The 15804-nt window shown below is 38.8% G+C and overlaps 1 protein-coding gene across 1 annotated transcript in view; it reads right to left on the reverse strand.

The window, feature by feature from the left end:
- dnah2 (dynein, axonemal, heavy chain 2) overlaps positions 1-15804 on the reverse strand; it is a 179045-nt gene that overhangs the window by 30786 nt on the left and 132455 nt on the right. Inside the window, exons 52-67 of the mRNA XM_051115409.1 lie at positions 13970-14158; positions 13482-13567; positions 13274-13404; positions 10808-10957; positions 9699-9866; positions 9019-9179; positions 8786-8925; positions 6949-7081; positions 4914-5053; positions 4531-4741; positions 3811-3927; positions 3537-3678; positions 3080-3249; positions 984-1100; positions 706-870; positions 468-593 (exon numbers count right to left, since the gene is read on the reverse strand). Of these exons, the coding sequence (XP_050971366.1) occupies positions 468-593; positions 706-870; positions 984-1100; positions 3080-3249; positions 3537-3678; positions 3811-3927; positions 4531-4741; positions 4914-5053; positions 6949-7081; positions 8786-8925; positions 9019-9179; positions 9699-9866; positions 10808-10957; positions 13274-13404; positions 13482-13567; positions 13970-14158 (2346 nt within the window). The remainder of the gene's footprint in view (positions 1-467; positions 594-705; positions 871-983; positions 1101-3079; positions 3250-3536; positions 3679-3810; positions 3928-4530; positions 4742-4913; positions 5054-6948; positions 7082-8785; positions 8926-9018; positions 9180-9698; positions 9867-10807; positions 10958-13273; positions 13405-13481; positions 13568-13969; positions 14159-15804) is intronic.

Below are 15804 nucleotides of genomic sequence, written 5' to 3' on the forward strand. Positions count from 1 at the left end.
ATAGACAGATAGACAGACAGACAGACAGACAGACAGACAGAGACATATGGACAGATGGATGGAAAGACAGGTAGATAAAACAGTAGATGGATGGACAGACAGATAGATAGAACAGGAAACAAACAAACAAACAGACGTACTGATGGAAGGACAGACAGACAGACAGATAGATAGATAGATAGATAGATAGATAGATAGACATGGATGGACAGACAGACAGACAGAAGGACAGGCAGACAGATAGAACAGCAGACGGACGGACGGACAGACAGAACAGTAGACAGACAAACAGACAGACAGACAGATAGACAGATGATAGATAGATAGATAGATAGATAGACAGACAGACAGATGGATTGATAGATAGATAGACAGACAGAGACATACAGACGGAAGGACAGACAGACAGACAGACAGATAGAACAGTAGACAATGACAGACAGAAGGACAGACAGGTAGACAGATACCTGTTTCATCCAGATATTTGTGACCAGCTCATCTCTGTAGTTGGACAGGAAAGGGCCCATGTACGACAGGAAGGCAGCAGCCAGCAGGCAGTCTCCCACCAGACAGGACATGTTCTTCTCTAGACCCTGTGCATCACATTTACTCACAATCACATCAGAGACCCCTGGCTGCATTTTCACATCCACATATAAAACACCAAGGTGACTGAAGGGTGACTATGTGTGTGTTTGTGCGTACAGCCACTGTCTCCTCCCAGCGAACTCTTTCTCCTGCCAGTCCAGATACCAGCTTGCCGGCCCGGTCCAGTTTGAGCTCCATGTCCTCCGATTTCCTCCTTAGCTCTTCTTTCTGGGCCAGCTTTTCATCATATTGCCGCTTCAGCTGATCCAGTTTCTCTCCTACCTATAGACATAGGCATAAACATTTTTAGCACAATTTAACTCGAATAGCATTAATATAATGTCACGCCCACATGCATGCAAAATGTAGAGCAGAACAAACTGACACACGCTGACCTCTCTGAGTTTGCCCTGGGCCTCGGCCAGTGAGGCCTGTTTCTCAGCCAGCTGAGTCATTGCTCCATGCAGCTTGGCTCTCTTCGGCTCAACCACCCTGTAGATACGGCCGTATACCTGATATATGCACACACAAAGGTTTGAGATCATAAAAAATTTACACCAAGAATGATAACTTTAACAATATCTAAAAAAAATTCTCAAATTCTAAAGGTGCAGTCATATTACATAAATTTTAGAGACATTTTGCAGGAAAAAATGTCCATTGTCAATAGTGTAGCAAGAAGTAAAATTCAAACAATAGTCACTTTAAAACCAAGCAATTCTCTGTTGGCAGACATGGAAAATTTGCATGACCAGCTTCAACCCCAAAAAAATCTGTTGGGAACTTTTTCACTCTCACACAAAACTCTTAATAATTTCTACTGAAATTACTCAATTTCATCTGCAAAATTTAGCCAAGAAACATCAGATGTGTCAATATCACTTTAGGGTGCCTTTTGGTGTCCTGCGCATTAATAACTAATTTGCCATAATGACTTAACATAAAAATGACTATGAAAGGGTGTGTTATATTCGGCTAAGTATTTATATTCATAAAAAACATTACTTGGCTCTTTAGATACATTTTCTAGATTTTTTGAAGTTTTGTGTAGGAGTATGTGTGTTATTTTGCTATGTCCCATGCACTGCTCATTGAATTTGAATGAGAGTAGAATATACTCAAATCATAAAATTTGAAAAATTTGTTTTCCTAATAATATTTTGTTAAATAAGAGATTACTCAATTTGAGTGTATTGACCATTTGGTAATAAAAACATTATTTTTATTTAATAAAAAAGAAGAGTTTGTCCATCTCCCTTGAATGGTCGTCCACCCTGTCCTATTGGGGAATCCGCCCCTTTAAGAAAAGGAGATCCCCTTTAGTGACATCAGGACAACAGTTTAATTTTGTCTCTTTAGTGTCTCTTTAATTTTTAAAGGCTGAGGTGCGTAAGTTGGTGACTTTTAAATTGACAAATTTTCTTCATATGAGTTTGCTTACTTGCTTTTTCTAAGCTTAACATGTCCACCCTGTCGGCATAAAATATGCCAGATGTGATTAGAATACAGTATTTTCAACATATGTAAGTTTAAATATATCAAATTGTCTTCACCAACCAGATTAACTATTTAGCTAGTCACAGTTTGCTGTAAACTAATATGCTAATTGAAGCTCCCACCTGTCATTGTTCCAAAATGTCCACCCTGTCGTTGTTCCAAAATGTCCACGCTATCAAGTCAACAGGGTGGACAATATGTGGACATTTTGGACATATTGGAACAATATGTCCACCACGTCATGTGCTAGTCCACCCTGTCATCTTGATATTTTAAAATAATATTTTTAATAATAATTCAATCATATCTATATAATCCAATGTGCTCAATAGCTAGGTGTGGGGGCAATAACATGCAAACAAAAAACTGCATCCAAATATCACTCTAAATAAGAAAAAATACATGTGCGAATTTTATGAGTTTCTTTAAAACACGTTTTTCCAAAAAATCTTTTATGCATTTATAATTTGAAAGCAAACAAATAACCCTGTTTAGGAAAGGGACATTATACCTTTCAGAAAATATCATTTGCATCTTAATATTGCAATGAAAATGTATTTAACAGTCATTTATATGGCCAGGACAGACTGGACATATCTTATGGCTTATGCTTTGAATAATGGCCCATAATTATCTAAAAACAAATGTCTGGGAGCTCAGCTAATATGTTTATATAGTACTTGAATGTTTACTATTTATGACATGACATAATAAAGCAAATGGGAAATTAAGGCCAAACTTTCTGAGCATTGTAAGGGTTGAAAGGCACTCTATGCTGATATTGACCTTAAAAGGAAAGTTACCATAGGAGTTTCTGTAGGAGCGATTGTTTTACCTGGCCTTGAATGGACCATCGGTACTGATTGTAATGTGGTTAAAATTACAGTTTTGTTCTTGGTTTGAAATTTAGAAGAAATGTTTTTTTTTTCATAACAAGGGCAGCAGAATAGCAATCTGGTGTCTTCACTGTTGTAATCGTTCATTATTACTGTACCTCCATGGCCCTGACCCACATGCAGAGGGACTTTGCAGCGAGCGAGACCCGCCCGATGATCTCAGGCTGGAAGTCGGGCTGCGTGCAGTACTGTCCAATGGTCTTCAGCACGCGGTCGGAGATGTTGTCCTTATCAAAATTCACCAAATGCTTAATGAAGGTGGACTCTCCTAAAACAAATGGCTTGAATTCAGCCTCAGGCAAACACATATTTCATTTTTTTCTGCAATCTGTTCTGTGGTTATGTGCTTTCTACCGCATTATGCTGACCTTTTTAAATATATCCTGCCATGCTAATGAATCACCCAGCCCTCCCCTTTCTCTGTTCGGCTCATGTGATTTTGGTTATACAGTAGTCTGGTATATATTTCATGCCTGAGCCAGTGCCTGAATCCATGTGTGACATCAGTGTGATGGAGTGATTTAATAAAGATCTGGAACTTTCTCTTTTTCGTACCCAGTTGTCTCTTGGCCTCTGCCCAAGTTGGATCACATCCTTTGAGAATCATAACTGCCTGCATGACGGTTTCCACTAAAGCTGGAGGTCTGCCATAAGTCTTGATCTCCGTCATATCTTTCTTATTCAGCGACTCCAGAGCCTGAAGACAGTCCAACAAGATTACCAGAGTTTTTTCATGTGCTGATGAAAACATTATGTATCACATATTCAGTGGGCACTGTAGCTGTATGATGTCGTATTGAAAGTAATAGTCACATGAATGCGGAATGACCTTCATGGCTTCCTCTAGGGCAGGAAGCGCTTCATCTAGGTCTCTCTGAGCGTTCTCAGCCATGGCCTTACACTTGATTTCTTCTGCTTCTATTTTCTCACTGTGAGCACCCACCGCCTACACAAAGACACACATTAAGAAACACACCAATCTTAGAAGGTTATAAATATTCCAAGAATGCACGCTACCTAACACATACAAAGCAAAGAAAAAAAAAAACAGAAATGCACACAGACACAAATCATTTTACCAAACACAAACATCAATATGCAATAACAAAAAAAAAGGAGGACTGCTGAGCGGTATGACTATAAACCAGCTAACGGCAGAAATGTGTCAACTGGTAAAGTATCAGCTTTGGCATTTATAGAGCAGTATATCTAGGCATATTTATGATGTACAATAAATAGTACATATTATAAATATATACATTCTATTATGTATCATAATAGATTAAAAGTCTTTTGTGTTTAATGTTACAAAGTTAAACTGTTAAATCTTATCTTTTGGTTTGTCTCAAAAAAGTTCCTTTTACTATGAAGTTATATGATTATGTAATACTTAAAACATTTCAAGGTTGATTTTCCACCAAAATGAATATATCACAATGTATAATGTTATCGTGATAAGTTGTAATTATTCATACATTAACATAAGAGTTTTGTCGTACCTTTCACCCCTAATAAAGAGCCTCAACATTAGACAAACTGACACACGCACCTTCTGCTGTTCATCTGCCTCTCTCTTCTGCTGCACAATGACAACCAGATATTCCTCACACTGTTTCTGGAACTCGGCCACTTTCTTCTTGGCCTCCTCCAACTCTACAGACATGGCCTCCACCTTACTGCGCGTGTCATCAATCTTAAACAAGCCATTCCTCAACTTAGACACCTGTTCTCCAAGCTCACTACGCTTCTCAGACAGCAACCTGAGGAAAAAAAAGAGAGTTTGAGAATAAATACTTTGTTTTAGTTAGTGTTACCGGTAACAGACAACAATAAAATAGAAACAGGAAACCACCATGTTTTTAAATCTTCACAGCAGGTAAAAAAAACGAACATCAGAAAAGGTAAACTGAAAAAAGCATGTTTGATTCCTACTTCTTGTATCCAGAAACCAGCTCCAGGTAGTTGGTGGGTGTGACGTAATTGTGTCTCTTCAGTTCTACTTTCATCCTGTGAGAGAACTGGGCCACAGACTGGTGCACGGTCACAAAGATGCTGGCAACTTTAGTCTGGATCTGTGAAGCCACCAGAGAAACGACAAGATGCGGCAGCCACGGTTTTAAACAAACCTTGCACAAGGTCGCAACAGAAGTATGACAAACCCTAATTAATCCTTAAACAACCAAAAGCAAAACTAGACTTGAACTTACTCTAAACAACAGCGTCTCAATGGAGAACCTCAAGTCAAAGTGATTTGTAGTTCAAAAATGGTAAGCGAAAAGAAACACGGTTTGTATGACATCTCTCTCAAAGGAAACAAAAGATCCACACAGAGATGAAGGATGAGCAAGTCAGAGACTCCTGATGAATCTCGACACTTGAAATTCAATTAAACTGTGATTCAATAACAGCTACTAAGAGATGAAGTACCTCAAAAAGACTACAAATTAAAGCCCAGGGGTGAGTGTCACTGATTTTATTGGACTTGCAGAGTGTGTGAAAAGAATATTCTAAGTTAAAGTTAAAGAACAAATTTAAAGGTGCACTTTATTTGCCTTTTTCCGAATTGCGAATTCTGAAATAAACTTTCAGAGAACATCAGTCTTCTTTTCCCCCTTAAAATTGGACTTAAAGGAGAAGATCACTTACAGAACAAAAATTTACAGGTAATGTACTCACCACCTTGTCATCCAGGATGTTCATGTCCTTCTTTTTCTTCAGTTGTAAAGAAATCGTTTTTTGAGAAAAAATTTTCAGGAATGTTCTCCATATAGTGGACTTCTATGGTGTCCGCAACTTCCAAAATGCAGTTTACATTTAAAATGCAGCCATTTCAAAGGCCTCTAAATGATCCCAGCCGAGGAAGAAGGATCTTATCTAGCAAAACGAATCGGTTATTTAAAAAAAATTTAACCTCAATTGCTTGTCTTGTCTAGCTCCGCATGAATTCTGTGCATTCTAGTTCACGACAGGTGGGGTATGTCGAAAAACTCCCATCTCATTTTCTTCTCCAACTTCAAAATCATCCTACATAGCTGTTTTGCCTGTTTTTGCAAAGGGTGTTTGACCCTCCTTACTCGTTCACTTTGTAAACACTGGGTCAGTACTTCTGCAGCAATGTAGGAAGATTTTGAAGTTGGAGAAGCAATGAGACAGGAGTTTTTCAACATACCCTAACTGTACTGAACCAAAATGCATGGAGAGAAATCCTGAAATGTTTGCTTTAAAAAACATATTTTCTTTACGACTGAAGAAAGAAAGACATGAGTAAATTATCTGTAAATTTCTATTCTGGAAGTGAACTTCTCCTTTAATAACTTGCAAATGCAAGATTATATCTCACAGTTGTGACAAAAAAAGTTAGAATTGTGAGATATAAACTCACAATTGCGAGTTATAAAGTCAGTTGCAAGAAAAAAGAATTGCGAGTCTGAATCTCTTGATAACTTGCAAATGCAAGTTTATATCAGGTCTGAGAAAAAAATCTGAATTGCGAGTTTATATCTTACAATTCTGACTTTATAACTCGCAATTACGAGTTTATAACTCACAACTCTGAGAAAAAAAGTCAGAATTGTGAGAAAAAAAATTCAGAATGCATAGTAAAAACTTAGTTTTTATCATGCAATTCTGACTTTATAACTTGTAATTGCAAGTTTTATCAGTTCTGAGAAAAAAGTCAGAATTAAACTCGTAATTTCAAATTTATATCACATAATTCTGAGAAAAAAGGTCAGAACTGTGAGTCTATAAATGGCTTCCATATTACTGTCACATTTGATGTACCAGATAAAGACTTTGGTTATACTGGCTGCTTAATACAAGTTTTTATTACTATAATTATAATTTTTTGGGAAATTTTTTGGTTACAAGATAAGGTAGAGTTTAATTACCTTAACCCATAATATTCCATATATAGACAGCATTTGTAAATCAATTGTTTGATCATCTTTATGTTTATGTGTCTCACCCCATCCTCACTCCCTAGAGAGAGTCCATCCAAACATCTTTCTGCCACTTCTAACAGAGCGTCACGTGGCCATTCAGAGAACCAGTCAATCGTTGTGCAGTTCACAAGTGCTGGGTACTGTCGAATACGGTTCCTAAACAAAAACACACACAAGCAAACATAGCCATAAACCATCTATTATGCAGACAGTTCAAGATGGTTTGCATTGATTTGTCACAAACACTAATATCAGCCATCGGTCCAATCATGCTTATTAAAGTCAGACCACTGCCAGACCAATCAGAGTGAGCAGTTAGATGATTTGGGCTGTCATATTTAATGAGTCAGGGCCCTACGGGTCACATTACGCACAACCGCCTCCTTCATGTGACGGCGGATGCAAATGAGTGATTAACGAGAACATTTCCCATGCATGGTTCTATAGTGCTGCAAGTGTGACAGGCATAATTACTAAGCAAGAATGTTTTTGCCAGACGGCGTCTGGGGGCCAGTGAGCAATGTACTGCGTCTACTTATCACCGTCTCTCATTTAACCTAATATATACCTGTATTATAGCTCTTCCTTGTTATTTTTATTGTCATTTTTTATCATTATTGATTTGGTCGTTTTCTCTAATTTCACACAGTTGTATCTCTCATCCACTTTGACCCACACACTGAGTCATCGGTTGATTCATAAGCAGCTATATTGTGCGCGGGTCTGTTCGGTTAAACCGCATATTGCCATTCAACGTGAATCAAGCCAACAGAGAGAGATCTTAAGCCATATGAAGCCACAGGACGGATTTCAATGTTAGCATGGTAATCAAGTCTGACTCACTATTTGAGCATGTTAGATTATAAGCAGTATGCATGCATGTGTGCTGTATTACAGTCAGCTATTGAATCCCCGCACATGGGATTTGGTGGAGACTGAATGCTGAAGTGGTGGCGGGTTACAATCATACCTTTGCATGTAATATCCAGAAAATATACTGTAACTAGCATAGTATTTCTTTGACTGCCACACTATGGAAGACACTGATTGCATTTTCTCTTTGTCTACACTCCTTTATGTTCATTATTAATGCTAACTGCCACATTGCTTAATACAACTTCTTATTAATCTTAACTGATACTTCCAAAATGTATTCTTTGTTACATTTATGCTTTTTAGTTTTAGATATTTCATTTTTTTTAATTAGGTATGTGCTTCACTACTGTTTTTCTTACTGTTAATTATTATTACTGTTATTGCAATCATGGTGAATGTCGTATTAAAAAAACGGTAGCTGATCACATGCTTAATTTAAAAAAATTGCCAAATTAATTTAGCATGGTTGGCACTGATAACTTTGTGGGTAGTGCGCCAACGTTACGCTACAGGCGTCCCGAGTTCGAATCCCAACTTGAGGACCTTTTCAAATTTGGTTCCTGTCCTCCCCAACACTGTCCAGTCAAAATAAAAAGGCAAAAATGCCAAAAATAAATCTTAAATAAATAAATAAATGTTCAGTATGACTACATAATAATAATAATAATAATAATAATAATAATAATCTTTTTACTATTGTTATTTAAAATATAAAAATGTTAATCATAAAGAAATAAATTACGATTAAAATAATACAATCGTACTGTCAAATAAAATAATAGTAGAATTTATTAATAAATAAACAATACATTTATTTAAATTATAAAAACGAATAATTTAATTCATTATATAAGTGATATTTATATTTTATTCCATTTGCACTGTTGTTTGCCCCATGTCTTATTGTATGCAGTTTTGCAAAGGCTTAGCAATATCAATGCAGTTTTTGTCATGCAAATAAAACACAGTAAAACAAAATTGCACCTGAATGGATCTCCTACAGGGCTCATACACAGTACAATGTGCAGGTTGTTTCTGACGCGCTCTATCAGGTAGTTAAACATGGCGTCTGACGTCTCCAGGATATTATCCTTCCTGGCTGAGTCTGACAGACCATTCTGAATCTACACAAAAAAACGTGTTAAAAATCTGCTTTCATTGTCACTCAGAAGACAAACTTACAGTCACACGCATTAAAAGTGTATACAAGCACACACCTCATCGAGCTCGTCTGCTTTATAGAGATTGGGCACTTCCCCTGAGCTCAGGATGTTGTTAATGTCTTCAAGGAAGGACTCGTCCACAATCTGTGTGTCATTAAACAGAAACACTGTGGGCTTGTTTTCCACTCCTGTCAGCCGATAGAGCTTTTTAATATCTGTATGGGGACAAGAAATATGTCAAATATTCCATTGAGGCCACATTAAACTGTGCTGTGAAGGCTACAATGTGCATAACATAATAGATCCTTTGGTCCTGAGCGCTAGGGCAAGAGGCGTCATTCCTCCAAACATTTACTACAACACGCCACAGGACAAAATATCAAAGCCTTTGGTATATATCAAAACAGCTTTATATTCGAGATCTGAAATTGAAAGTATAAATCAGCCAAATGCTTTGCATTAGTTGATCTTGAAATACAATTCAACATGCCTGAATGTGCATATAACTCTTTAAACAACCAGCTAAATGGCTTTCGTTGCTGGTTTGTTGGCATCTTGGCTACTTAACATTTTCTTGGTCAAGTAGCTGAATTGAGGGAAGACATGAAGTATAGGAAATAGGTCAAACATGAGATGTTTGAGAGGCTTCTTGTTCTGTAGGTCAAGATGAAGAGTTGACAAACGCCACATTTACGTACAATAAATGCAAGATGTAAATTGTGTGCAGAACTCACCCTCTCTAAATTCCTGTTTGCGGTACTGTTTGGTGACCTCCACCTGGAAGACCGTAAACTTGCAGATGTAGGCGGCGAGTCTGGTTAAACTCTGCCTGCCTGAGCCACCGATACCAACCAGCAACATGTTCCCGCGGAGCTGACTGATCACACGCACCAAACGCGTTACTGAGGGGGCAGAAAGAGGGCGCTGTTTCCATCATAACAATCACAACAGTTTCATGAATCATGTGTGTCATTTGGTCAATGCAACATTTACAAACACAAAGTTGAACACATTAAAATGCCAATGCACACAAAGACACAGGCACACATGGTTCCTGCAGGAGGCCAAACAAACAACCGATCACAAAGGAAACTAATTGGCACAAAACCATAATTAGTTATGAACACGTAGGCATATAAACACACACGTTATGCTTGCTAATTTCGTAATCAATCAGCTATGCGCAGTGGCATGTCATTGAACTAAATGTTTGTGACGTGAGACGCATTCACCGAGCTGAATGTGAGAGCTCTTTAATGTCACAGTGAGGCGTGTGCGTGACAGGATGCATATAAAGCATTCTTATATGCGCCTTTGACAGTAAATGCCTGTATGCGGGTGAGTGACATATAGGCTGGGGAACCGGTCGCTTAATTATTCTTCCTGCTGAGGGGTTTGTAATGCAGTTGCGTTCTTCTTTGTGGGAATGAGAAGGGTAATTATTCATGCTCGTGGGGGATCTGAGGGCTGAAGTGCGTGTGATTTTGAAGAAAGTTATATTTGTGCGAGCACTGAAAGAGAACCGAGGAGATCGGTCGCTGAATTATGGGACTCGAGAGTGTGCACTGAAACATGGATATTGTGATGTGGGCATAAGCAAATACTGAGAGCTGTAATAAAACTGTACCATGAATACTGATGGCTTCAATATAACACAACTAGTGGATTTTGTTTTTATCATTATTCAATGGCACCTTGATAAGCTTTAGATACAGGAGCAACAATGCACAATGGTGAAAGCGAATGGAGTTCCCATTGTACACTCAAGCCTGCAACCTTTTGGCCCAGATCTTTAAAGACTAGTATGCTAAACTACTCCATTCACTCTGACTGTGACTCTTACCATGTTCTATAGCATCTCTAAAGAGCACTAGGCTCATGGGCACCACACCAGGTGTGAGGTTATAATCCTCCAGCTGGTTCTCCATATGAATCTTAAGAGCTTTAAAGTCCAACTGGTCCTCATACACATGTGGCTCCCTCAGGAAGTCACCTACAATAAAAACACATACAAAGTCAATATATTTGTAGGGTTAGGAGTGCCACTTAAAAGTGAATAATTAAATTAAAGAGAGGTAAAGAGAGTTTCCCAAATTATTTTATTTAATAATTAGTGGGCCTGTGGATTAAGTTAGAAGTTAAAAATATCTTGAAATAACTGAACTGACAGTTTATCATTTGGAAGCAACAAATGAATTTTCAAATGAAAGAATATAAAGATTTTTTGTTTTTTTTTTAATTTACATTACCATTCAAAGGTTTTGGGTCAGTAAGATTTTATTTAGTAATGTGCATTAATTAAAAGTGGCAGTAAAGACATTTATAAAAGATTTCTTTTTTTAAATAAATGCTGTTATTTTAAACTTTCTATATACTATATAGCACCAAATGAGCATATTAGAATGATTCTAAATTAGAAAAAAAAATTAAATATTGCTGAAAGCAGCGATTACTGGGGTGCAACCGCGTAAGGCATTTAAGCATATATAAAAAAGACATTACATATTATTTAGGCTGTACCCACTTTTTTAATCAATGATTAAAAAAGCATTTAAAAGTGCAAATCCAGGTAATTTAACATAGAATAGGATGACCAGACGTGCCACTTCCCAAGGACACGATCAGCACAGGATTTCTAAATTGCCTAAAATAACCAGGTGTTGGTAGTTTGCGCTGCACCGATCCATCGTTGTACAACATCGAAGTACCGCAAGTGGTATAGAGAGCAGAGCAGATGGGTCCATGCTTTCAAATCGTTCTTGCAGTACTTTGATGTCAAAGAACTAGCAAAAAAAATAAAAAATCCTGTGCTGAACGTGTCCCCGGGAAGTGGCACGTTTGGTCACCCTACCATAGAAATATGATATTTTTAAACGTTTAAGACTGTTATTGTGCCAGCTGTGGTCCGATACCCTTTTTTTTTTTGTATGCTTCCTTACAATCACCTGTTGCATGTGCTCAGCAGGTTTCGTGAAGTTTTGAGTTTTCCTTTAGGCTTTATAGGATTTTGGGTACATTTGGACAGGCCCCTTTTCTAAACGACCCCTTTATAGCTTTCTTAAGGGTAAACTTCAAAATTTTTAATGACTATTGCCCTAGAGAATTGTGCTGCAGTGTTTTTTCAAATTTTTTTACGAAAAACCTAGGACAAGTTCGCAAAAGTAGTTTTTTTTTTAAGATCTTCTCAATCATTTAACAAATTGATATTTGATTGACAGCAGTGGTTCTAGAGGCAAAGTTGTCCAGAATGAGGAGTTCTATTGTATGATACGAATATTGTGCAGAATTCTGAGAAGTCTTTATTTCTCAGAATTGTGAGTTTATGGCTGCATCCGAAAGCTCTAAAATGCTGCCTTCGAAGGCAGCATTCCAAGGCAGGAAGGCATCAAGGCATCAAGGCACGTCCGAATTCAAATTCTGCTTCACTTCCTGTCTCAGGATGTACCTTCTTCCGATCTAATTTTGAAAGCAGCACAGATGTATCCTTCGCTGCCTTCAATTTCCCACAATCCTGTGCGTGTGCGTCATATAGGCTATATAAATAAAGATATTCTGGTGAAATTAGACTTGTTACTTTATATAATAGACGAGATCTTGACCATGATAAACTTTATGAATTGTAATAGTGTAAAAAGCATAATAAATAATATTGTTTGTAATAATAGTATTTAATTAAAAAAATGTTAAAAGGGTTCATTTGAGTAGTAAATAAGAATATTTACAATATACTACCAATAATAATGAAACAGCCACTAATAACAATGACCTGTTCTGCAATATTACTTGCATCAGTGTTTTTATTTTTTTAAGCAAAAAGTAGCTGTCATTCTCAGTCGTCTTCTCCGACGCACAGACCTTCAGAGGATTAATGACATTGAGGTCTTTATGCATTATTAAAGCATTTATACATAACTGTAGAAGATCGTTTTTCTCCAAAATCTACAACCTAGCAACGGCGTCACGTTCTGCTGCCTCCGAAGTCTGTCCGAAACTCTTCTCGGAGTTGCCTTCGCAGCCTTTGAAGTCATTGCTTGATAAGGCAGCGAGGCAGCAAGTCAGCTGACTAGGCTTTCGGCGCAGCCATAGTCTCGCACTTCTGACTTCATAACTCGCAATTGCGAGTTTATATCACACAATTCTGAGAAGAAAAGTCAGATTTGTGAGTTTCGCAATTACCTTTTTTATTTTTTTATTGAGTAGTGAAAACGGGCTTCTATACATAAAAGACCTCAAATGTTTATTTAAAAAAATCCTCAGGTTATTCACCCAGTGAAACACAAATTAGAAGTGTGTTTGTGTGTGTGTGTACCAAATAGAGGGGGCTGTTTGTTTGGGCAAATTGTGTGGTAGGGGACATCAAAATGAGAAGCCAGTTTTTCTGACAGAAGTCCCACAAATGTCTCCATGTCTGCATGATCCACCAGTCGATCAGAGAAGACCCTGAAACATACACAAAACTTAGTTGGTTTCTTTTTCTACACAAGTATCTGTATGTGCAGGCCTGTGCCTGTTTGTACCTGAAGCACTCATGAATCCAGAGGCGGGTGATGCTCTGTTTGGTGTCATGGAAGTCTTTGTGTGCTCGCAATAAACCCTGGAACACCTGGATTGGAGGACATATTGAACATGCACACAAAGCCTTCAGTCTAATTTCTTGTTAGGTAAAAAAAAATATTTTTTTTTTTGTCTGATCAAGCACAAAAGAAATGTTTTAAGTGTCCTTGCGGTCTCAGATGCCTTCAAAGCGTATTCTGAAAAGGTGTTATTTTGTACAACCATGTACGTGTCTCCAATTGGCAGTCTTTTTCGGTCAGTCACTCTTTTCCTCAGACACATTAGAATCTCAGGCATGTGGTGTTGAAGTGGCAAAGCGGACTGATATGCTTTGTTTCATCTTTCTGGAATCAATCGGTCTGATATTATGCTCACACTAGGTGTACCTAAACCACAATCTGCTCCTTGTCTAGATGAGAGACAATCACACATGACGCATGATGTTAATCACCTTGGAGATGTCTCTGAGGTTGAAGAGATAATGTATTTTTGCGGGCGTGGGTAAGAAGCGGGAGGCGATGGTGTGGTAGAGCTCCAGGGTGGCCTGAGTCAAAACCCCCCCGATGGGCTTCACCTCCTCCTCAAACTCCTGCAGCTTTTGACTGATCATAGTGCCATAGATGCGCTTTATCTGAGACTCCTGGAGAGAATAGAAGATGAGAGGGAATTACAGGGGTGGATAAAACAGAAGATAAATACAGCGGATGAGACAAAAGAGGAAAGCTGATTGGTGAGTTTGATGCACAGAAACAGAGCAATGTAAAATACATTTATATTAAACCACCATCTGAGAAAAGAGAGTGCTTCACTTAAAAGGTTTAGACATTATTGTATATATCACTGCATTAGGTTCAAATGGGTGGTGGGCAAGATTTTCAGTCAATGACTCAAATTTTAGTCTGCTCTTTTCACAGAGCTATCATATGACTTCATAAGGTTCGGAATATAGCACGAGATATTTGGACCACTTTTATGGTGCTTTTATGATGCAGTGCTTTTATGTGCTTTTTGGAGCTTGACGGTCACAATCATCATCCTCTCGTCCCGCATGCATCTCATCCCTTTTGTTTTCCACAGAAGAAAGGACGAACTACATACGGGTAAGTAAATGATGACAGATATTTCATTTTGGGGTGAACATACTGCTTCAAGTAAAACAATATCCTTTTATGTATTATTATTATTATTATTATTTGATATATTAAAAGCCATTTTTTATAATGAAAGGTTTAATGTATTTTTGCAACAAAAATATTATAAAAAACAGGCAGAGTCCAAAACCGAAGAGAGCAGTCCGAAAAGTAACAAATAAACAAGGCAAGGAACGATGGCAAAACTAGACAGAACTATGGCATGAAACAAAAGCAAAACTATGACAATAAACAAAACCGTGGCAATGACAAAAACAGGGAAAAGGAAACAGGGAAAACCGCTTGGTAGAGTCCGCATGAGCAAAACAATACTTCGCAACTTCCTGTTTGGTAATGGCCTCCTTTTATTGCCACCAAACAGGAAGTTACCAATGAAGCAGCAGAGAGAGCAGCAACAGTCAGTCAGTGGGTGAGGGCTCCCTCTGCTGGCGTGGCGTTACAGAATCCCCCCTCCTAGGAGCGACTCCTGGCGCTCAAACAACAACAGTCCAGGTGGGTGGGGGAACAGAGGCAAAACAGGGGGTGGGATGGGGGGCCAGGTCCGTGCAGAGGAGGTGGGCCTGGATCGTGGAGCAGGGACAGACAGTGAAGCACTGGAGGACCTGGGCCATGGAACAGTGGCAGACAGTGAAGCACTGGGGGACCTGGGCCATGGAGCAGTGGCAGACAGTGGAACTGGGGACCTGGGCCATGGAGCAGTGGCAGACAGTGGAACTTGGAAGACCTGGACCGTGGAGCAGTGGCAGACAGTGGACTGGAGGGCCTGGGCCGTGGAGCAATAGCAGAGAGTGGAAACTTGGAGGACCTGGGCCATGGAGCAATGGCAGACAGTGGAACACTGGAGGGCCTGGGCCGTGGAGCAATGGCAGAGAGTGGAACCTTAGAGCAGGCCATAGCGAGGCAGGCAGAGCAGGCATGGCAGGCAGAGCAGACAGGGGCAGAGATATCCACAGTGGAATTAGTGACATCCATAGCAGAGCAGTGTGTTCATTGCAGGGCCTTGGCAGTGGCATGACAGGCAGAGAGTTCATAATAGGCCTTCAGCTGTGAACAGGCAGTGACATCCATAGCAGAGTGGCTGTGATCATGACAGGCAGAGAGTTTGAGATTGGCCTTCTTGGCATGACAGGCGGGC

This window comes from Labeo rohita, chromosome 7 (assembly GCF_022985175.1).
Source record: "Labeo rohita strain BAU-BD-2019 chromosome 7, IGBB_LRoh.1.0, whole genome shotgun sequence".
Classification (NCBI taxonomy): domain Eukaryota; kingdom Metazoa; phylum Chordata; class Actinopteri; order Cypriniformes; family Cyprinidae; genus Labeo; species Labeo rohita.